This window comes from Pyrus communis, chromosome 11, assembly GCF_963583255.1.
Source record: "Pyrus communis chromosome 11, drPyrComm1.1, whole genome shotgun sequence".
Lineage (NCBI taxonomy): Eukaryota > Viridiplantae > Streptophyta > Magnoliopsida > Rosales > Rosaceae > Pyrus > Pyrus communis.
The window spans coordinates 22,347,275-22,359,626 of NC_084813.1; the positions used below are offsets into that span (position 1 = coordinate 22,347,275).

General features: G+C 37.5%; 2 protein-coding genes across 2 annotated transcripts; one reads left to right on the forward strand and one right to left on the reverse strand.

Annotated features, from left to right (window-relative positions):
* Positions 1–295: 295 nt before the first annotated feature.
* On the reverse strand, positions 296–5,588 carry LOC137708102 (probable inactive ATP-dependent zinc metalloprotease FTSHI 3, chloroplastic). Its single transcript, XM_068447095.1, has 5 exons — positions 4,196–5,588; positions 3,086–3,409; positions 2,210–2,510; positions 1,924–2,120; positions 296–681 (listed from the first exon to the last, which is right to left on the reverse strand). Exons 1-4 carry the CDS (start codon positions 5,309–5,311, stop codon positions 1,924–1,926), a joined length of 1,938 nt encoding a protein of 645 aa, XP_068303196.1. The 5' UTR covers positions 5,312–5,588; the 3' UTR covers positions 296–681.
* A 1,281-nt stretch (positions 5,589–6,869) lies between these two features.
* On the forward strand, positions 6,870–11,902 carry LOC137707701 (uncharacterized). Its single transcript, XM_068446606.1, has 9 exons — positions 6,870–7,279; positions 8,172–8,392; positions 8,530–8,725; positions 9,703–9,873; positions 9,955–10,071; positions 10,872–11,069; positions 11,162–11,221; positions 11,311–11,409; positions 11,535–11,902. The coding sequence occupies exons 2-9, from the start codon at positions 8,253–8,255 to the stop codon at positions 11,625–11,627; spliced, it is 1,074 nt and encodes a 357-aa protein (XP_068302707.1). The 5' UTR covers positions 6,870–7,279; positions 8,172–8,252; the 3' UTR covers positions 11,628–11,902.
* The last annotated feature ends 450 nt before the right edge of the window (positions 11,903–12,352 follow it).

Consider the following 12,352-nt stretch of genomic DNA (forward strand, 5'->3'; position numbering starts at 1 on the left):
TGCCCTTTCTCACATGAGTGGGACCATCGTTGAGTCGAACAAAACTAAAATACACGAAATACATGAATTTCATGATTTTGTGAAGGTGGTCGGAAAGGTCACGTGATCAGGCATTCTGATCTAAATCTGCAAATTGCAATATAAAAGCACATCCTTGACTCAAATTCCCAAATACTGGCAATCAAAGACATTTAGGAGTGCCTTGCGGTGGTTATCAATCAACATCTTTTCTCAGATCAACATGGGGAACGCATGGGCGGTGGGGTCTCAAGTTTCCAAACCATAAAATATTCCATTTATTTAATTCTTTTTATTGTCAATAATTATAAGTCAAATAATTATAATCCTGTAGATATCATAGTTTAATACATTGGAATGATACAGCAATGTGCTTCAACCAATATTATGGGTACGGGTGAATCCAAAAATGAAACCCTAATGCTGCCTCTAACCTGGAAACATAGTTCATGTGTATCATCACGGTATGCTTTGCAATATCTTGGCATCGAACTACTCGATACCTGATCGCCTCTTCGAAGTTCATGACAGTGCAAGTACGATCCTATATCGGCTGTCCAACTCGTAGCAGTAATATCGCTTCTCATACAGCGCCGGACCTGTATCTGAGAAGCCTCGTCGTGTAGATTCAGCCTTCTGGTAAACGGTCATGGTATCATTTCACTATCACACAGGAAAACGAAACAAAATTGTGTTGAAAGACATGAGAGAGTCCAAGAGAATCTTAAAATCATGAGAAAACGGCATATTAGTGGGTGTCAAAATCACACATATTATTCCAATAAACTGGGAAACTATAGGCCTGCTCTTGGTTCAGGTTGCTGACAAGATTAGCAATACATCCTAGTTGGAAAATGACATTCCGCCAACCATCATTTCATGGATTCCATGATTCCCATGATATAAGCAAGATTTACATAAACATATCAAATTATCCAAGCTTTTTAGCTTAAAATGGTTCATGAGATTGTCATAACTCCTCACATTGGTCCTTGAGATTTAAAATCGATAGAAGTGGTCGTTGAGATTGTCCACCTGTCAATCATTTTGTTCCTTCTATAAAAATCTTCTTTAAATTGAAAAAAGCACCAGTTCAAGGGGAGGAGTTGATTTGACAAAAATACTATTTAATGGAGATTTCTCACGAAATGACCAAAATGATTGATGGTGGATAATCTCAAGGACCACTTCTTTCGGTTTTAAATCTGAGGGACCATTTGGATAAAAAGCCAATTATCAATGCATGTACAGTATCTTTACAGTCTCACAGAATCTAATATCATCACTAAAAAACAAGAGCAATTTAACAATGGAACCTTGTACAAGGAACAGAAGATGTAAAATTGCAAAATCAAGACAGCTGATGATTCTCGAAAATATGAAGATAACGGAACCAAGAAAATGTGGACAAGTTAGTGTTACTATTACTTATTCCGCCTTCAGTGTGACCACTGAAGTTGGAATAGATATGCGTGGATGAGGATTTGATTCAGTATGAACTGCTGTCGAACATCTTTTAAGTTGACGATTTTCCATGAACTACAAATCTGGACATTTCTACCAATATCGATTGATGTCAACCTAAAATTGATATTTGCTCCTGTGCTCTATTTTTCCTGTATACGAACTTGAGCTTCTATAGACAAGACATGACTATAGCTATGAACTTTCACCCATATGGATATAGATGACACTGAACTCCCCAGATCATGACGGAACAAAGTTTAGAGCACGGATATAGATGGTAAGTTCAGCTTTCATATATGGGATACCAAAAACTAACCATTTCAAATTAATTGACTTTATATATTAGATGATAATAACAAATATAAATCAAAATTGCTAACTCGTAAAAAATTTGTATTGTATCATTCATATCACTACCACTAGAACGTATGGACATACTCAGCTCAGAGTTTGATATCCTAGAGGCCCTTGCACTCCGTCTTGCCTTGTGTTCTTTCCCATCAGAGAAGGCATCCACGGGAACATTTTCCCAAGCTCCTTGCTTATTGTACTCGGCCTAAGTTGCTTATCATTAATTCCAAATTTTGCTCTTTCAATTGCTTCCATTACATCTTCTCTGGCCACAGTTTCACCACCTGTAACAGACCATAGATTGAGAGGAAGTTGAGATCTGTGTACAAATTCAGAAAACCAAAAGATAATTTGGATGTACTGTATACCCTACCCCTACGAGCAGCAAGTAAAGCAGCTTCATTGACGATGTTTGCAAGATCAGCACCTACATAACCTCTTGTCAGTGAAGCAATGAGATCGCAAATAAGATTAGTGTCTTCCTCCAAAGGAACTCCTCTCAAATGTACAGCCAATATCTTTCTCCTTCCTTCTTCATCTGGTTCTCCTACAACTATTTTTCTTGAGAAGCGGCCTGGCCTACAAAGGGCAGAATCTAGTACTTCGGGCCTGTTTGTTGCTGCAACAACAATCACCTTCGAGTCTGACTCAAATCCATCCATTTCCGTCAGCAACTACAAGAACAGAAAAAAAAAATTCAATGAAAAAACATTATTGAATTGATATTAAAATAAATTTCAAACATACATTACAGATGACAAGATGTCCACTGAAATCCATATCTAAGATCTACCGATACAATAATGTGGTTGTCCTTAATACTGCCTTCTACTATTGTACATAACAGCAGAATAAAAAAAATAAGCAAATTTTACGTGTTGATACTTGATAGCTATTTAGACTTGAAAATTGAAAACAAAACTAAGGACATTAAGGGAAATACTCAATGTTCTAAGGTTGAAGGTGAAAGTATTAAGCTAAACGCACAGTAAATAAGCAAGAAAAGTTGGCAAGATTTTAAAGGAGACCAATATTATTTTCCCATCATACAAAATCAAACAGGAGAGAACAAAAGAGTCTTCCCAACTACAGTAATTTGACAATTTTCAAAAAGTTTGGAAATACAAATAATGGCCCACAGATGAAATTATATACTAACAATTCCAGAAGACATTCAGAATGTGACCGCTTAAACTTTGAATGGATGCGAGAAATGCAGGATTGAAGCCAGAATTGAACCTTGTATTACCTGATTCAATGTTTGGTCACGCTCATCATTGAAACTTCTGCCACGCTTCGTTCCAACTGCATCAAGCTCATCAATGAATACAATTGAAGGCGAATGTTTCCTTGCCATATTAAAAAGGTCTCTAATGCGAGCTGCTCCTCTTCCAACAAACATCTCCACAAATTCACTGGCAGAAACACTGAAAAATGGTACACCTGCTTCTCCAGCCACTGCACGGGCAAGTAATGTTTTCCCTGTTCCGGGAGGACCAACCAGCAATACCCCTCTGGGTAACTTTGCTCCTAGTTTGTTGTAGTTAATAGCTCCTTGCAAGCATAAAACTATCTACAAACAAGAAAGATGTCAAGAAAATAAAGGAGAAAATTGTATAAATAATTAAATAACAAGAATATATTTCAGTGCCTTTGTTTGTAATCACGTATACAAACAGGTCGTAAAATCCACTAGGGTAACAAACATCATAGTTTTGAGAGGCAATAATAAACTTTAGAAGGACATAAAGCTTAAAGAGATCCCGTTATACAATACTTATGTTATTCACTTACTTGTCTAACACCTCTGAATAAAACGAGAAACATCCACAAGATTATATCTCAATAAAAGATATGCACCCTGAAAGGCTCATCGCCATGTGTGATAGGACTTGTTGCAAGCCTTGGGATACCTTCCCAGCACTGTTCTGGATACAAATTTCGATTCATGATGTGAACCAGCCTTTATATTTAACAGAAATGCACAACTTTCTCCGTAGTATATATATTTTGTTCAAGCCTTTGGTGTTTCAAGCTCACAGACAACAGAACATTCCAACAACAAGCAAAAGATGCACTGTTTTGGCTGTGATGCTCTATCTTTCTATCTAAGAACTGATAAATATGTCTTCCTAGTGTTTATAACTTGTATCAGTAAGTGTTTAAGCCACAAGCTTCCAAGCTTTCACAGAGTACATAATTGTAGCAAGCAGAGTGAAGGATATCCACAGTTCCGAGATAAGAAAAGTAAGTTACCTCATTATCAACTACATAATCAAGTTAGCAATGCAAAAAAGTATCAATGCATAGAAATAAAGCATGCAACATATCTAATCTATTCTAGAGAAGAGATGTGTACCTCCATAAGCTCCAATTTCGCAGCATCAACTCCCTCAACATCTTCAAATCCAACCAACTGCTTATCAGGTCGCCGCTTTCTAGCTGGGCTATTAGCAGCAGAAAGTTGACGATAAAGAAGCCACATCAATGGCATCAAAGGAATCCACAGAGATATTATAGTTATCAAAGTAGTCCTCATTGACATCAAAACTGATTGAGGAGCCGAGCTATATGTAATTCCTTTCTCTCTCATCAAACTAAGTAAAAATTTCTCATCATGATCTACTTTTCTGGTCAAATACTGCCAGTCAGGCGTAGAAGCTTGAGTAGGTGATAATTTTCTCAATACATTCCTATTCGGTGCTTGACTAGATCGAGAGCCATCATTACTTGTGACTTTATCAGCCACATTCTCACTTTCAATGCTTGGCAATTCTCCCTCAGACAATTGAGTACCCCCATCAACGCGAGAATTTGTGTTATAATATATCCGACGAGACCCCTCTTCAAGTAGAACTTTTGTAACAGACTCATTTTGAAGGCTTGTTATCAATTCTGAATATGGAACCATTTTCGGAGAGGGCACAGCTGTGAACTTCAGAAACAAATAGCAGAGCCCCAATATCACAGAAACCAAAGAAACAAGTGTCACTCTTCTCATGTTCATTCGCAAGAAAGTCCCAACACCATTCAACACTGACTGAATTGTAACTCTTTTCACTCTCATAACTAACCACCGCAACCTCGGGCGCAATCTCAAAGAGAATCTCCTCCTCAAAGACCTCAACTTAGTGTCTCCTTTCTTTCCCAAAAGGACCTGCTTATTCGTGCTATTTGTATTCATAAATGGCTCCATTTTATTGTAACAACACAACCCATGTCTAGATTTACAACAACTATTCAATCCCTCTAACCAAACTCCACTGTTTCCATTCATCAGTGGCCTAAGCTCATTGTTCGAGAACAATCCATGTTGAAAGTTTCGCAATTTACGAAAACCCACGGAACGAAAAGCAAATGAACTACGGCAACCTCTATACTTTCCCAAAGACTTGGACTTATTGCCGTGAAATTCTAATTTGTTGGGGATAGATAAGAACCCAGTATTGGAAACAACAGAAAAACAAGAAGCCATGCTTTTCTCTACAAAAACACTTGTCTACTGAAACAACAGAGCAAAACCCACTAACTTTATCACCACCATTGCAAAATTAACACAGAAAAACTCATAAATTTGTGTAATTTGGCAAGAAAAATGAACAAAATTCAGAAAAATAAACCTGTCAGAGCTGCTTCAGAACTCACAATTCTCAGAGCTGGGGAAGTTTGTGGGAACAGGAAGAGTGTTTGCTAGTGATTTTTTGGAAGATGGGATATGAAAGTGAAAGTCTTTGTGGGTTGGGTCCATCAATGAGGAGTAAAACAAGAAGGAAGAAAACAGTTTGCTAAGAACTGAGATAAATTATCTCCAAGGTTTTGCTAACACATTTGTTAATTCTCACTTTACAACTTATTGTAAAATTTACACTTTATTATCCTTAATTCTTTCCTTTCACTTTTTAACCTAAAGTTACGATTTGTCATTAATAAAAGTCTAATACCTAAAAAAAAAAAAAAAATTGGGCAATAACAAAATTATCATAAATCCAAAAAAAATATTTAAACTGAAAACACTATAAAATAGAAAAATTTTACTTGCATTTTTCAACTATCACTACAATTTTATCCTCTATCTCATTCGTTGTTTTTTTAAGGAAATAAGCACAAAATTTGTCATCGGCTTTAAAGTCGCTAATATCTCCACCATTTGATCTGAACACCTCACTCTATAGGCATACTCGCCCCACGCACACACTAAGCCAATGTTGATTTCATACTGGCTACGACCAAGTCGTTGTCACTTCGATTCTCAAATTCCACTACCAAATCCAATTCCCATTTCTAATCAATACATACCCGCTTTAGATTTGTACCCAAGACTCGGCTACAAGATGTTCAAGCCAAATGCAACGTTTTTTACAACACGACGGAGATGAACTTCACAAACATGTTCGTCGCGTAGATGGAGGCAGGTAAGAGGTGTACCCACCGGCATAAAGATAAAAGAAGGTTGCGTTGGTGTAGATTTGGAGTGGCTCGGGTTGGTGTGGGGTGGGGGAGAGTTTGGTGGTGCGGATGATGTGCTGTGATTGGTTCTTTTGGCCTCTACCTTTGGGTATGGCTGCACAAGATTTGTTTTTATTTTTTTTTATTTTTTACTAAGTTGGACTAGTAGTCCCCATATTTTAGTATGATATTCACTTTCATCCTAACGGTTTGTTTTCTTACATTTTCATCCTATAGGTTTCTTTCAATTTACACATGCCCATGAAGGTTGGATTGAACTCGGGAGCTAGAAAGGATGAGGTGAAAGTTTTTTTATTAACTGAGCTGCAAACTTACATTCTTGTAATTTTATTTAATTAACATTATTAATCTAATTTATCAAATAAGTTCGTAGTAAAACGATAAATTTTACATTAGTACGAGACTATAATGCTAACAAGAAATAATCTTCCAATAAATCATCCAAAAAACACATCGCAATTTTACATTAGTACGAGACTATAATGCCAACAAACGACGGATATATTGATTTCGGGTGATATCTAACAAATCACGCGTTCAGTTGTCGTTGGTTTGCCATTAAGCAACGACTCCAAAACGCCGCCATCGAGCTTCAGGTTCACTAAACGGCGTCGTTCCAAGTCGGTTCCGTGTGCGTCACAGTCCGTTGACGCCGAGGCATCAATACTTCCTGAATTTATGGTGGATGTAGAAATATCAGTCAATCGTATCCGATGATATTTTGATCCTAGTGAGAGAGAGAGAGAGAGAGAGAGAAAGAGAGGACGCACTCTTTCGCTCACACTGCAAACACGCGTAAAGCTCCATTTGGTTTTGGTGGATGACAGAAACTACCATTCTTAGACCCTCCTCTGTCTGAATCTCATTGATTGGAAGCAGCTGAAGAAACAGCCGCCATTTGAGAGAAAAAGGAAGCAACTTTAACGAGCAGAAGAACAAGCAGAAGAAAACCCATCAAATTTATCCAATTTCCCAGGTGGGTATTCAATTTTTCCTGCTTTTGACTGTGGTTTCGATTTGGGTTTTTGATTTTTTTTCCTCATTGCGTTTAGAGATTGGTGGTTCGATGGAGACTGGTGGATGTTTGATTGTCTTCCACTCTGCCCATCTGATTTGTTTTTGTTTTGGTTTGGTTCTGAATTTGATTTTATTTGATTTTCCTGTATTGGGTATGCTTTTGTTTGTCCAGATGGGATTTTTGTTGTGTTTAGATTTCAGAATGGTCTCTTTGTCACCAAGTGACCAAGGAATGTATGGTCACGCACCTTTGGATTTAATATCAAGGCTGGAGAATAAATGAATATGCATTTAGTGCTTTAATCTCCACCCTTATATTATATTCAAGGGTGGGTCACCATAAATCTTTAGAAACCTGACGGACTCGTTTGGATTATATGTTAAATGATAGGTTGGGAACAAAGTTGTGTTGTGATTCTTCGATGGGGTGATAATATTCCTCTTGTTGTATTGTGGTATCATTTGCTAGAGCATCTTCTTATGTGCGCGTCTTTGTTGTTTCTCCTGATATGCTACCCAGTTTCTGTCCATATACATTGTTGTCTCATCAGCTGTTGTACCATATTTAAAAGCTAAAGGGTATGTTATATTTGTTTGCTAATGGAAGTTGTCTGCCAAATGGTTCGATAGATTATTTTAAGTTGATACTTTTAGAGCCGTCTAACTTGCGAGTCTTCTTAGCAATTCGACAGCAATAGGTTGCTGTTATATTAATGGCTACAGGCTACCACAAGTTTTCGTTGGTATGCTTTTTAATGTTTATGGAAGTGGGTTTGCTTGTATTCGTGTAATTGTGGTAGATTTTTGTGATTGTCAGCAGTATCATTTTTCCTTCATTTCACCTCTTTCAGTGTTGCCGGTCTATTTGGTCCACGAAATTGATCAAGGAAACAATACAATGTGGCGTGCAAGAGATTCTTTGAGATAGTGGAATGGAAAACAAACTAGAAGAAGATGATGACCATGAGCCAGGTCCAGTTCCTCCACTGAGATTGGACAGATTTGGCTTCTTAAAGCCAGAAATTTCACCTGAAGGTTTAACCAAGAGCAGGTCAGCCTTTGAATATGATAGGTAAGCTTACCAATATATTGTTTTCTGCTTTACTATTTGTATTTGGTCATAAAAAGTTCACTTAATGAATATGAGATTCGAGCAAATTAATATTTCATCCAAGCTAATCATATATCGTGGCTCTTCACCTTTTTCAGAGAGGAAAGAAGAGTTAGAAAATGGAGGAAGATGATTGGGGTGGGAGGGAGTGATTGGAAACATTATATTAGGAGAAAACCTCACGTTGTTAAAAGGAGAATAAGGAAAGGAATTCCTGATTGTTTAAGAGGTCTCGTTTGGCAGTTGATCTCTGGAAGTCGGGATCTGTTGCTGATGAACCCTGGGGTTTACGAGGTACATATTATTATCAGTAGTTATATCTTTATGTCATTGCTTTATGAGTTTGCAAGAAATGATTCTTTGTTTTGTTCATAAGGGAAGGATCCCCCCTTTTTGTTTACTTCTGCTATAGAATACTTACGCTTTAGTATTTTATTAAATATCAACCCATGACAGAAGGTACTGTGTACCAAATCAGATGGTTCGCGGGGATGACATAGTCAATCATTTGAATCGCATAATAAATGTTATGTGGCTTCATCTGAACCATCTGGTTGGAAAATATATTAAAATGCTGTTCTTTAATGAAAAGCTAAATGCTTTAGCAGTTTATAATGAAGACCACCGCTGCCAAAATCCTAGCGAATTACAGAAGTTTGACATGGCACTTTGGCGAAGTAAAATGTTTTATGCAGATTCATCTCTAATATGAGCTATGAACCAAACCTTATGTTAAACCTTTTTCTAAGTGGGCTCCAGTTGGAGAATCACAATTTTCTGAAGCGAAAATTTTTTATATAGATTATGAACTGAGTTTGCCTTGATGCATACCTGGTGGTGTTGCTAGTTAAAATGTAGGTTGTAGAAAAAATACTTCCGAAGTTATCATTCCTATTTTACGGTGTTCCAACCCTTCTGCCAGTCTTTGACATGGTTTGATGTTGACCAGCACTGAAAAGTAATGCCAAAAGTCAATGTTCAACCAATAGGCTTAAGATCTTTCCACCTTGAGCACTTCATGCATTAGCTGGGTTCATGTTAGTTGAATTTAAAAATATACCGTTTGAGTCATTAGTGTAGAAAATGGATAACTATGTGGTCTGGAATTATTTAGGTGAGGTTGATTGTGGCTAGACAAATTTAATTACACTGCTCTTCCTTATTTGTGATTATTCTTTTTGCATCCCAAGTTGGTCTATCATCTTATGCTCTTCTTTCTTTGTGTACACTCACCCATAGTATTAAACTAAGAAGTGGTGTGGTTGTTGCAGCAATTAGTGATTTATGAGACGTCAGCTTCAGAGCTGGATATAATTCGAGATATTTCGCGAACCTTCCCTTCACATGTTTTCTTCCAGCAGAGACACGGCCCTGGTCAAAGGTCCCTCTACAATGTTTTGAAGGCATACTCCGTCTTTGACAGAGAAGTTGGATATGTTCAGGTTTGACACTGTCTGTTTGTTTGCTCTTGCACTTAGTTTATGTCAGACACTGGATAATTTTAAATGTTTAAAAGAATGCAGGGAATGGGATTTCTGGCTGGTCTGTTACTTCTTTATATGAGTGAAGAGGATGCATTTTGGTTATTAGTTGCGTTACTAAAAGGAGCAGTTCATGCACCAATGGAAGGTTTATATCAGGTATAGCTCTTACTCTATATGAATATCTTGATCTTATCTTTGGCGGTTTGTAGACTAATTAGATGTAATCATGCCCACCATTACTTTACCTAAAAAGAAGAATGTTAGACCGCTATTTTATCATCTGGTCCATTTTCTATAGTCAAAAGCAACAACAAAAACAAAAGAAACTGATGTTATCAGATAAAGCAAGTGGTCAAATTGGATTTAGGTGGTAAATTACAATTAATTGGGGTGAGGCTTTAACGTAAACTTGTGAGTTTCGGAAGGAGTATATTGCTAGAAGGATTAATTGTTGTTAACTCAATATGTTGTAATATATACTAGGTTTCGAAACTATAACCTTATGCTCTAGGGTGGCGGGCCTTTATTTTATCTTTTATTATAATTTATTTTGTCTTCTAGGCTACTTGCGAAGCGCATTGGTTTCTCTTCATGCAAATTAAAGTTTATCCATGTTTTTCTTTCTTTTCAAGGGACACGCAATCTGAGCATAGAGCCTACACCTTCGTTATACTTTATCTGTTGTTTCCAGTGCCTACACCTTTGTTTTACGTGAAGGATTTTTCTTATGTTATTTGGTGGCTTTCTGAGCTTTCTGGAGCTCTAATTCTGTTATGATGTTTTTGTTGTTGTCTTAAATATGCCTCATATCTATTTGTGGTTTTGATCACCTTGTTCACTTTCATTTTTATCTATACGGGTTATCCCTAGTTTGTTTGTTTGTTATATTCAAAGCCGAGAAAAGGATAAAATGGCTTCGGTGCTCTTAGAAATGTTAGTTTATGCTTGTCATGTAGGTAGGGCTACCACTGGTACAACAATACCTTTTTCAGTTTGACCAGTTAGTAAAGGAGCACTTGCCAAAGCTGGGAGAGCATTTTACTCAAGAAATGATAAATCCAAGCATGTATGCAAGCCAGTGGTTCATAACCGTTTTCTCCTACTCTTTCCCGTTCCATTTGGCTCTTCGAATTTGGGATGTCTTTCTCTACGAGGTTAGTGATTTTTAATGTCTTGCATCTCTCTTTCGAATTACAATTGTTGGTTGGAGTCTATTCTAAAATAAATCAGTTTGTATTTTTCACAGGGTGTTAGAATCGTTTTCAAAGTTGGTTTAGCCTTATTAAAGTATTGCCACGACGACTTGGTGAGTGCATCAGGACGGCTGTCTGCTCCGCACCATGATAACTAGAACATTGCCTTCTCATACTCTGTTTTCCTGTTTGTTTTTGACAGATAAAATTACCCTTCGAGAAACTTATTCATGCTTTGCGTAACTTCCCTGACAATGCAATGAATCCGGATACTTTACTTCCATTGGCTTACTCAATCAAGGTTTTTCTCCATATCCATTTCATTGCTTCTATCATCATAGTTTCTTGTTTCGTTGATGGTTGAAGTTCCAATATTGTAATTTGCTGCATCATTCACACTCAAATGTCTTTCGATGATCTCACTAGGTATCAAGGGGTTTGGAGGAAACGAGGCAGGAGTACGAGAAGAAGAATGGAAAGGGAGGTCAGTTGCCAGAGAGTCAGAAGCGGTTGGAATGAAGGTTGTGCTCATCTCATCGGAGCGCCATATAAATTAACACGTCATTCATCATCTTTCCGGCATTGCGGCTATCGTCCAGAAGAATGTATCATTGACAACTTGGCATCGATCGTTGTTTGATAGTTGCGTCCTTGTTTATGAACTCCCCTATTCATGTTACAAGCTCAAACGTTGTTAGATGTGAATATTTGTTAACGTATATTAAGATGGGAAAACCTAAAGGATGTGCATAAATCTTGTAATTCTTGCATTAATCTTGGCTGCAGCTATTCCATCATCCACATGAACTCCTGTTTTAAATTTTACTGACGATGTTTGCAAGGATTTTTGGGTCCCGGCTCCTATGTACCGGCCTTCTAGGCAGCTAGGCTGTGCTTTTGAGTTTTTGTCAAGCCTTGGCACGAGGCCGGTACAAAGGAAGCGGGATTATTTTGAAATATATGAGGCCTCAGTCTTGGGGTCATCATTCGACCTTCGGTCCGACAGTGAAAGAGGGCAGCTCCGTAGTCTAAAGCCCGATCGACCTAGTGAAATGAAATTACGAATCAGATCTGATTGAGTGATCTAATCCGTAGATTTCGTTACTTTCCAAATTAAAGCCCTGATCTACTCAACTACAATGAATCTAGATTTTCCTAGAAACGACTTTAAAGAGATTTAAGCCGTTGATTTCATTTCTTTATTTTTCCACCCCACTAAGAAAAATTCTACCATACAAGAAAGA